Genomic DNA, 12155 nt, shown 5'->3' with positions numbered 1-12155 from the left:
TCACCGTCAGGGAATGTTCCCTTTTTAATCAATGAAGGGTGGCTCCACTGCCCGCGTTGCGTTGCGTGACTGCATTAAAATTGCCCTGGTTCGTTTTTTGACGCACGCACGCGTGGCGCAACGCGCCCAGTGGAGCCCCGGCGTTGGGGCACCATCTCAAAGTCAACTTTGAAATGTTAAAGTTGACTTTGAAAATTCAAAGTCGACTTTGAAATGTCCCCTTAGGGGCACACATTTTTTTTCTCCTCCTGAAAAAAAACAACTTCAAAGCCGTTTTTTTGTTTTCCTCTCTACCCACCCAGAAAAAAATATATTTTTTTCCACCTGAAAAAAAATCTACCCACAACATGTCCCCTTAGGGGCTCCGTACAGGTGCAATCTGTAAATCATTAGAGTTGTGGCCTACAGTATATGCCTGTCAACGGACACCAATCAACCCCAAACAACAAGCGAAAGAGCCAACGGTCAACCACATCGTAAACAGAGGTGAAAACACAGCTGGCCTCTCCTTTACGCAGCCATCAAATGTCGACGTTTACAACTCTGTGTTTTAGATCAACTCCTCCTTCTCCCATGGATTAATTTTTTCATCCATATAAAAAACAAAATATATCACGCTGGCACTTTAGATTTTGCTGATTGGTGAGCTCCCGTACTTTCCCTTGGGAAGATACGGCAGCTGGAAAATCAGCGCAACCTCATCACCCTGTTCTCAGTTGCCACTGAGGGAGCAGACAAACTGACTGGGTGTGTGATAAATAATGTTTATGGAAGCTTTCTGCTGCTTCATTCTTTTAACCATAATGGAATCACAAAGTGATGCTGCCAAGCTACCTCAGCACTGCAGTACACGCACGCACGCACGCACGCACGCACGCACGCACGCACGCACGCACGCACGCACGCACGCACACACACGTAGCCACACAAATGCACCCACACACACACACACACACACACACACACACACACGCGCGCGCGCGCGCGTAGCCACACGGATGCACCCACACACCCACGCCACACCTACATCCATCCTTCCCCGATGGTATATATCGACTTGGAACACAGACACTGGAACCAGAATTACTGAACACTAATAAATACTACTCTGTAGCCTAATGCTGGTAACAGTAGTAAATATAAGTAGTAGTATTAGTAGTAGTAGTAGATTCAAAGTACATTTTTATTTATCATTTATAGCCTACCATCAAGTTGTCTTTGAGCAAGGCATTCCAAGGCATTGTGGTTGTAGTAGGGACTCTAGGGAGTGACGTACGTGAGGTAAACAGCTCACCAATGTGATGTCAGCAGTAATGTGCATTCTGCTGATGAGGCACACCTGCTCTATAAATACAGTGTGTGTGTGTGTGTGTGTGTGTAGTGTACACTGTGATGTAGTGTTATCTGTATGCTAGCACGTTTACTGCAGGGACACCATGATCAATCAACTCAGATCTTTATCAGCACACTTTTCCATTGTACCCTATTTTATTTATAGCTATAGCAGATCTGACTGTCGGGTTTAAACCACATATGTCCAAAACCTCAAGGATTCAAATTCAAAAATACCAAAAGTAGCAGACAAGCGCCTCGCTTCGTGCCATATTTCGAACTTGTGGATCTGCTACTTTTGTTGTTTTGTGTGACGCTGTAGTATGATCGCGCAGGGCGTTCATTTACCAAAAAACCCAAAGTTAAAGATGGACATGAGAGGTTTCTACCAGACAGCAACGATATATCTGTTCCGAACTGACCAGAGGCTGTCCTCACACCGCCACACACAGCTGCTTACTGGAACAAAAAACCCAAGCTGTTGAACCGTGAAATGGCTGCACCGCTGAAACGAGCTTAACCACTTTCGACCCATGGCGACCCCACCCTGGTACATTTCTCTTTAGAAGGCCATCTACCACATGCTGTATTTGCATGCTCAGCACAGCAGACTCCTATCCAGACACCTATTAGTGTCTTCAACCTTCCATCACACGATTTATAACAGTATTATCAAACCCGTTCAGTCTTGACACCCATTAAAGTGAAAGTGCTTTTAATGTTTTTTTTTGCATTCTCATCTTGGTATTGAGCTACAGAATCATGTTAAACTATACCACAGTGGTAATTCAGTTTCAGCTTCACCCAGTGATGGCCATTATGAGATCTCATTTGTCATTTCATAGGGGGAGCAGATAGGTGGTCTTGCTCAGGGACACTTCCACATGTATAGACGTGGGTTGGTCGGGAGGAGAACAGGTGACCTTCTGCTTATCAGACGACCTCTCTACCCACTAAGCTATAGAGCACCGAAGTCTGACGTCACTTTCAGTAGAGGGCACCAACACACAGGTTCATGTAATTTTTTATTTGCATTGAAATCTCCATAGGGCGATTTTAGGTCGCTTCATATAAGAACTGTGTTTGAAAAATAAACCGACCACCCCAGCCTTTCTGTCAGGGGAGTGGCTGTGCGTCGTTAATGATGTCCATTCATATTTGATACAATTAATGTGGCCGCAAAAGCCTTGAAACTACATATGAAGGCAATGTCGCTGCTAATATACGTCACGCCCAGCTGTCAACACATTGCGTTCCTGAGATTCCTCGTTGACGTAAGCTCAGCTGGTGGTGACTCGACTCATACTAACCACGACACATTAAATATCAATAAAATAAAAATAAAAATAAACGTAATTGACATTCAGTTTCTGTTGTGCGACGGGCAGATGCAGCCACCCCCCCTACCCGGAAATGTAGTCTCTGGGTTGTTTGACTCGTTTCTAACGCTTATTTTGTTACTCTTTGGGTATATTTGTACATTTCCACCTTCAGTCGATGCTTCATATCCATATGAGTGAAAAGGCCGGGGTGATCGGTTTATTTTTCAAACACAGTTCTTATATGAGGCGATCTAAAATCCCCCTATGGAGATTACAATGCAAATAAAAAGTACATGAACCTGGGGACTGACGCCCTCTACTGACAGTGACGTCAGGACTTCGGTGCTCGGCTACCTCAAATACCTCGACACTGAATGCACATGTTCTGTTAGCCAAAAGAGCTGAATCACTTTGTACTGTAATTTGACTGAATCTGCACACTGTCAACAAACATGTTATGTTGTTGTTTTGCTTATGTTTTTATTTTTACGTGAAACATTTTATAATTCTGTCTTGGCGAGGGCTCCTCTGTAAAAGAGGTTCTGAATCTCAAAGGGACTAAAAGTAAATAAATACAAGTTTGGGGCTGGGGCATGTCATAGGCAAACATTTCCAAAACCTTCCACACATTTTCCAAGACTTTTCACACATTTTAAAAAGTTTTCACAAACAGCAGATGGTAGGTCCACATTAGATTTACCATCATCTCTCAAGAGCAGATTCGAAATAGAGCGCTGTTTTCCTTTTTTTGCCAATGGGTTCCCAGATTGCAATTGCCAAAACTAATGAGTATGACGTGAAATGTCAAAGACAGTGTTATGGCCTTCTGACCGAACAAATACTATGATGACATTGATGAATGATTAAGTTAAGTGTTGTGTTGCGTAGCATCATAAACACCTGGAGAACCGCTAGACAGGAGCAAGGTGAGAAGGACAGGAAGGGAGAGAGCATTATTTTTTGAATTGATGTTGTTTTCCATAAAGACACGCTCAGTCAGTGACAGTGCTGTTCTCACAGGGGGAAGGTCAGAGTGACGTGATGGAGGGGGTGGATTATCTACATTCCTAGTATAGGTGGGTGGCACTGGCAACAGTTAATCGAAGAATACTTTCAATTTAATCGATTAGCTATAAGAAATAATCCAATTGAATAAGGAATCATTTTTAAAAGGCCTCAGATCTACAAATTATCAATTATCAAAAAAATATTATAGGCCCATAATGAAAACTCCTTTTTCAAGATCTCCCTTTACAGGAGATCAGGCCTGACCCCACTGTCAAATGTGATCAAGTTCAGAAGGTGAATGTGGATTGGACATGTTTGCAGAATGGACCCCAGGTGCCATCCCAAGGGTAGCCATGAGATGGACACCACCTGGAAAAAGAAAATGATGCTGACCCAAAGAGAAATGGAAAAGATCTGTGGAGAAATAAATGAAAGAGCTTCGGTGGTCCTGGGGCCAACAACTGAACAGCACTTAAAACAACGGCTTTGACATATTCCAGTCAGGATTTCGACCCAGAGACAGCTCTAAGTCTTCACATCCAAATACAGACAGTGGTGCAATCTCAGCACTCTCTCTCTGCTGCATTCAACAAAGTCGACCACAACATATTACTAGACAGATTGAAAATGGGTGTGTCTTTCTGGCACAGTGTTATCTGGTTTGAATCATACCTAAATGACTACGTTGTATCTATAACTAATCCCACATCTACGCAAGGATCCATTCTGGAGTGTTTTCTGTTCAATACCTACATTCTCACACTCTGGAAAACAACAAAATGTGTTACCATTATAGTTATGCAGACACATTTACATAACACCCTACCCCCTTAGATAGCACTTTTAGACTTAGATAGCATTTGAAACAGACTTATAGCATGTCATGTAGACAGCACAATAATTGCATTGTATGTAGTCATAGCACATCATAGTACATAACTACATATGTATAGCATAGTATAGTATATATGTATAGTTTATATGTATAGTGTCATTATATAGATATGTTCTAGTTACGTTCTTAGCTTACGCATGTTTCATGATAAATGCATTTTATATATGTGATGTATTCCCTTGCTTTTGTTCTTGCCTAATGTAAGTCGCTCTGGATTAAGAGCGTCTGCTAAATGCCTAAATTGTAAATTGTAACAGTATATCACCAAAGGACTATGGTCCAATGTGAACACTGAGTGAAAAGTCCATATTTTATTCTGACCTCTCCCCGAAAAGGCCTACTGTATGTGCCCTGACCCCTTATCAATGATTTATACATTATGGATAATTAGTATGGACTTCGTCTCAACTGCTCGATTAAACAAAGACAAAACTGAAGTAATTGTTTTGGAGCCAGCCGATTAAAAGTCAGCAACGAGCTTCAATCGGTAATGTTTAAAAATCTCAAGCCAAGCCAAAACCATGTCGTCATGGACTTGGACCTGAATTTTCACAGACACATGAACACAATTACAAAGTCAGACTACTGTAACACTGTAACAATATATCACAGACTAACAGGCCCTTAAAGGTAGGTAAGAGATTTTCTTGGGTTAAAATAAGTGTTAAAAAACTCTATATTGTGATAGGAGTCTCCATGTCTCTCCAGCTTTTTGAGGGGCGCTAGCCCCTCCTATAAACAGCTATAGTGTAGATTCTGTCTGAACACAAACATTAAATGCCATTGACAATGGATGGAGAATTGACATCATACTGTATGTGTCAAATCCGCATATGTATGTCGGTGGGATCGCTTGGCCAATAAGGGACCACCATTCTTGATGATGATGTACGATGATTAGAGTGCCCCTCACTTCACACAAGTGTGATTTTTGAGAGGCGTTAGCTAATCTTCAGTAGCCTTGACTATTGTAACGGTGTCTACAGGTCTCTCTAAATTAAAACAATCGATCAGAGACTGCAGTTGATTCAGATTTCTGAAAGTCCTTAACTATTACCAGAAAAAAGTTAAATCTTTACACTGGCTGCCTGTTTGTCAAAGAATGTATTAAAAGTATTATATTGGTTTATAAAGAATTGAATGATTTAGGCCAAAATATATTTCTGATCTTGTGCGATATCATGAACCATCCAGACCCCTCAGGTCATCTGGGACAGGTCTGCTTTATGTCCCTAGCATGCAGTGATGTAAATTAGTTTTCACTGTAATGGGTCCCGGGACCCAGGGGTGTCTTTTAGATGGGTCCCATGGACATTTTGTCATTTTTACAAATTGCAGCATTTAACTCCCATTTCATCTACTATGGTTATAAAATGGTTATATTCATACAAAATATATCTGAAAGAAGTAATTAAACACAATTCTAAATCTTCTAAAGCGTTATGCAAACAACAGTGCAAAGTATATGCAAAAAACACATTACAGTACAGTGCTGAGTACAGTAGTGCGTCCATGGGACCCCCAGAAAGGTCCATGGATGGGTCCATTATCAATAATCTGCGTTTTGGGATGCAAAATGCACCCTATTAGCATCACTGCCCTAGAATCACAACTACATGTGGAGAAGCAGGGTTCCGGTTTTATGTTCCACATATCTGAAACAAATTCTTAGAAATGTCCTGTCTTAAAATAAAATGTTGCAAATAAACTTGCCTTGTCTTATTCAGCTTGATTAGCAGACTTTAAGTCAGACTTTAAGTCTATTCATAATGTTTATTTTATTGGTAACAAAATGCATACGATATGTGCCCATGCCTCTATTTTTAAATACTTACTTACACATTATGCATACATATTTGACCAGCAGGCACAGAGGTCCATGGGGGGCCTGGACTGATGTTTTTGTCTTTTTATCCTGCTTGAATTAGTGTAATTTTACCACTTATTCCACCTCATTGCTACCCTTAAACCTGATTCATACTTCTGGGTACAACAGTGTTCATATTAAGACAGAAATAACCGATCTAAAAGCTCATAAATTGTTTCATCCTTGTGCTGCTATGACAACTGAATTTCCCTTAATAACGGTCTGTCTGTCTGTCTGTCTGTCTGTCTGTCTGTCTTTCTGTCTGTCGTGACATTACATCAAATTGAAAGGCCTATTGTAGTATTGTAGTAAAGTTACACCACATTAAACAAGCAGTTGTGTAGAGCGTTAGTTATATAGAGCATTTACCATTTACCTAGATAGATGCTACAGCAATAGTAGCCCCACATAGGGGTGCTGGGGTAACGGACACAAATGGCAACCAAACCCCGCCTCCGGGACCCACAACGAACCACATTACAAACAACAATCCCATGCCTAGGGATTCCCAGCTCTAGAGCCTTGGGGAGTTACAAATGTTTGACCTGAGGTGGTCATGCGGTCAGCAAAATGACCGCCATTGTGCTCAGAAAAGCCATGTCAATACACCCATTAGATCTTTTTCTTGTGCACGCAGATTTTGGCCTATGGGCAAGCCATGCAGTCACTAACAGTTGGGTTCATTCAATAGGATGCTTTGGTGTCAGGAGAACCATCTCGCTCTCAATGTCAACAAGACCGAGAAGGAAATGATCGTGGACTCACTGGACTACAAGGGGAGAGCTCGCCACTATCTTTATCAACTGTGTTGGAAAGGGTCAGTGATCGCTGAAGACCTCAAATGGGGTCAGTACAGTACACTACAGACACACCACGCACATGGTGAAAAGGTCGCCTATAGCAATTCAGGGAGAGTCCCTGTATTCTCTGGTTGTTCTACAAGAGCACCACCAATAGCATCCTGACGGACTGTATCAGTGCCTGGTATGGGAACCGCTCTCCATTGGAAAGCCCAACAGAGGGTTGGTTGGTGAGGATGGTCCAGTGCGTGCTTTGGAGGAGAGCTTCCCTCCCTCCAGGGAATATACGAGAAACGATGTAGTACTAGTGAAAGTAGTGGACACGACACTCACCAGCCCAGCCACAATCTGTGTGCTGCTACAGTGGCCACGGCCAGGCAAGTGCTATCGAAGTACATACAGTATGCAAATCGATATCACCATGTTTCTGAACAGTTTCCACCTGCCTATTAATATCACACTGTTGAACAAACGACGAGCCCGCCTGTTCGCCAGGCAGTCCTGACAAGACAGGCCACGGCACACAGGATATGTTTTTGTGTGTATGTGCATTATGACTATGCCTGTACACTCTGTCTGTCTGTGACATGTCTGGCTCTTTGCTTACTTGTCATTCTTTGGTCTTCATGTCTCTCTACCTGCATCGTGAGAGAGAGAATGTAGATTTACATCTCTCTCTCTCTCTCTCTCCCTCTCTCTCTCTCTCTCTCTCTCTTGTCTAATCGTCCTCTCCTCGCCACTCTCTGTCTCGCTCGTCTCTTTATCAAATTCTATATCTGTCAGTCTGTCCATTCTGCTGCATCAGCTGTGTGTGTGTGTGTGTGTGTGTGTGTGTGTGTGTGTGTGTGTGTGTGTGTGTGTGTGTGTGTGTGTGTGTGTGTGTGTGTGTGTGTGTGTGAATGTATGTGTGTGTGTGTGTGTGTGTGTGTGTGTGTGTGTGTGTGTGTGTGTGTGTGTGTGTGTGTGTGTGTGTGTGTGTGTGTGTTGTAAAGATCCACCCACAACAAACCAGGTTTTGCCAACCCTTCTAGAGTGGCCGTCAGACAAACAAACGTCAATACTGGTCTACAGTCAAAAGAAACCATACACCTTGGCTCGCGCACGCACACACGCGCGCACACACACACACACACGCACGCACACATAGGCAACACTGCCCTAGATCGTCCCGTAGAAAAACCACACCTAGAAAACTCCCAAGCAGTGCAGGCAGCTGCAGTAGACATGCACAGCCTGGGCTGTCCTGTGTGGTGCTTCATAATACCGCAGTACACCATCACACACACACACACACACACACACACACACGCACATACGCTCGCCGCATACATCCCTCTATCTCTGCTTCAGCCTCACTTTTGCTGCTGCATCCCGTCCATCCACCCCACCCACTCATCCATCCACCCACCCACCCACAGCCATCCACCCACATCCATCCAGCGGGGGTCTGGTCTCTTACCTGGCTTCGTGGACTCGTCCCCCGACTGTAGTACGGTGGGTATAGGCAGAGGTAGAGGCATGGTCCTGCTGGCTCACTGTCGCTCTGAGATGTTTCTGCTTGCAGGGAGGGAGGTGAGGTCGGCTGTTTAAGATGTAGGTACTATGTACCTCCTCTGCTCTGCTCTGGGATGTGGCTCCCTCTCTCTCTCTCTCTCTCTCTCTCTCTCTCTCTCTCTCTCTCTCCTGGGATGTGCCTCTCTCTCTCCCCTCCTTCAGAAAGACAGTTGCCTGCGTGCCTTTAATTCCTTGCTTCCTCCCTCCCTTTCTCCTGTCCTGTCCTTTCCTTACGGCTGTTATCGGTTTATCAGCACAGGCTCTATCTGCTGAGTGTCAGCTGTTGAGTTAAGGAGCACCGTCGTCAGTTCGTTCGTCTGTAAATAATCTTTAGTTTAATAATGACATGAATTTACGGCAGCCGGTGGTGCTGTTGGTTGCTGCGTGTCTTCCAGTGTTTTTCCTCTCGACACGACCCGGTACGGTTTTAGTCATTTATTTAGGTTTTATGTGGCTTTATTTTGTAGGCTATAGCTGCTGCTGCTCCTGTTGCTGTTGAGCTGAGGCTCGTGCATTAAGCGAAAATAACCTAAAATATCCGACCTATAGTTTTAATGTATATGGGCGAAACCGCTAAAGGCTTATATGGGTTTTATTTCAGTTTATGTTCCTGGGTTGAGTGGGTTAATTTTTCGTCCCATCACGTCCTCGCGCCGTTAACTGCTGCTGCGGCGGCGGAGCTCTCCCATCGCTGGAGTGACGTCACGTCAGGCACCGGAGGAGCCTTTTTTAAGGTGACATGTTATGATGAAATAAAATGACATGATATTAAGAATGAACACGTTTCCTTTTAGCCTACAAATACTGTACTGAGACCACGTGGTCACACAGTGACAGTGGTGACGAGTGGTGGCACCAGTGCTGCTGAGTCAAGAACATACGCTAATGATTTCATTAGGCACCTCAACTAATAATAATAATAATAATATGCGAATAATAAGCTGATGGCAATAATAGTAGTAGTAATAATAATAATAATAATAATTATTATTATTATATAAATAATAATAATAATAATAATAATAATTATTATTATTATTATTGTTATTTGAACCACAGTATAGCCTGTGGGAGGAAATCGTTTTTCTACAACAGATCGATAATTAACTTTCACGTTCATGGTCAGATGTGAAAGTGCTTTTGGAGGTTTGCTCTAGTCTAATAGCATGAGACTCCAATTTGGCGTAAATTGGACAATGTATTTTTGGGGATTTTTTGTTGTAAAGTAGCCTAAAATGCAAACTTCGGAAGGAGCCAAACTGCATGGAATATCTTCTATCTAACCAATAATTCTAGTAATGTCTGAATGTCTGTCTGTCTGACTTTTCACACAGGCATTGACCATAATATTATGGAGGTGTTAACAAAGCCCTTTTTTCAATTTAAGAAATTATTAATGAATGATTAATTTGTTATTTGTTAGTTCATTAAAATGTACAATCTACTTACATGGGAAAATGCGAAAACTCACATTCAAGTATTTTTCTCTCAGAAACCGTCAGAGCTACTGCTATACAGTTACAACACTTGGAGGGGAGGTTCATAATAATTATTCAAATTAATGTAATAAATAATTATATCAGTCGGCCTCATGATGGCGCTATAACAGCCCACTTTACATTTTGCCGTAGGCCTATAACTCGAACCGTAGATCGTAAAATCAAAATGTAACTTTTCCTGGATTCCTTGGGTCATGATCATATAATAGAGACATCACCGGATTTCTCCTCTCATCCACTTGTATTGAGTTGTTCACCCAGCGCACGAGGCGTTCTTATCCGAGTTGGAACAGAGTGCATTCTGGGATTGGTGTTGGGCCATACATGAATGCGCTGGGCCGTTCATAGCATAGCACACGTTCACGTATGGACCATAGCGTTCACGTATGGAACATAACGCTCACGTATGGAACATAGCGTTCACGTATGGAGCATAGCGTTCACGTATGGAACATAGCGTTCACGTATGGAACATAGCGTTCACGTATGGAACATAGCGTTCACGTATGGAACATAGCGTTCACGTATGGAACATAGCGTTCACGTATGGAGCATAGCTTGCGTTCACGTATGGAACATAGCGTTCACGTATGGAACATAGTGTTCACGTATGGAACATAGCGTTCACGTATGGAGCATAGCGTTCACGTATGGAGCATAGCGTTCACGTATGGAGCATAGCGTTCACGTATGGAGCATAGCGTTCACGTATGGAGCATAGCGTTCACGTATGGAACATAGCGTTCACGTATGGAACATAGTGCCATGTGCCACCATGTCCATTTCGCTTCAATGTTTCCTCTCGGTGGTCGGGCCTTGGTCATGACGCATCTCGCCCATTTGCGTTAGCATAGATTTTCCGCCATTTTGAGTTTTCTTCAAAACACACTTTTGCTCTTCCACCTACAGATTTTGTGCAATCTCACAAAAATCGGTACACATGATCTGATTACAACACCACAGGCAGAATTTTCATAGTTCGTATCGCTTGGCTGTAATCGGCTTCTAAAGTTAGTGGTAGGGGCCTATATTACAAAAAATGCCACAAATCACAAACAGAATGTCCAATCCACCCCAAAATGTTATTCACATGTCGAGGGTGGTTTATTCAACAGAGAGCCCAAAGCAATTCCATTTTCATCCATAGGGGGCACTGCAAATGCGGAAGTTTTAAACGTTTGTTGCAAACATGCTTTTTTGGGGGATAAATCCTCCTAATTACTTACACATTATCACAGGGGTGACTTGACATTGTAATTGGCTAGCTAAATCAGTGGGAGGGGCCTATATTTCCCAAGGCGTCTGCCATCGAGCCAACCACACTTTGCAGTGTTTGGTCAACAGTCCTACAGTCATGAGTCCTGAACCCTACCCAGAACCCTAACCTAACCTTAACCACACGTGGATGCCACAGGTGATATTTAACCCGCTACGGGTTAGTTTTAACCTGCAGCACATGTCGGGAGCCACGGGTGATTTTTAACTCGCAGCACAGGTGATAGTTTTAACCCGCAACACATGTCGGGAGCCACAGGTGATTTTTAACCCGCAGTACGGGTTAGTTTTAACCTGCAGCGAATGTCGGGAGCGACGGTGTTGTCAGACTAATGACTGTAGGACTGTTGGTATGTCTAACCAACGCATGCACCCCACGGGCAAGTGCCTCTGACACCAGACTGATTTACACCTCAAAATACATACATACATTACATACCCACACTGTACATAATTTGGTGTTTGCTCATTGAAGCACATGGTCTCTGCCAGGCCAGGCCAAAGTTTGGAATAGTCCTTGGCCTAGGCCCCATAGATAAAAAAACAAATCACATCCGTCTGAAGTGAGGGGCGCTCTTATCATCGTACATCATCATGATGTCT

The 12155-nt window shown here is 43.1% G+C and overlaps 1 protein-coding gene across 1 annotated transcript in view; it reads right to left on the bottom strand.

Moving 5' to 3' along the window:
• LOC306932378 (fibroblast growth factor 12-like) overlaps positions 1 to 8787 on the bottom strand; it is a gene marked incomplete at its 5' end in the record, with an annotated part of 85743 nt that extends 76956 nt beyond the window's left edge. Inside the window, one exon of the mRNA XM_079514168.1 lies at positions 8684 to 8787. Coding sequence (XP_079370294.1) covers positions 8684 to 8744 — 61 coding nt within the window. The remainder of the gene's footprint in view (positions 1 to 8683) is intronic.
• Between the last annotated feature and the right edge of the window lie 3368 nt (positions 8788 to 12155).

Source organism: Electrona antarctica (assembly GCF_951216825.1).
Source record: "Electrona antarctica genome assembly, chromosome: 11".
Taxonomy (NCBI): domain Eukaryota; kingdom Metazoa; phylum Chordata; class Actinopteri; order Myctophiformes; family Myctophidae; genus Electrona; species Electrona antarctica.
This window is presented reverse-complemented; position numbering and strand designations above follow the sequence as displayed.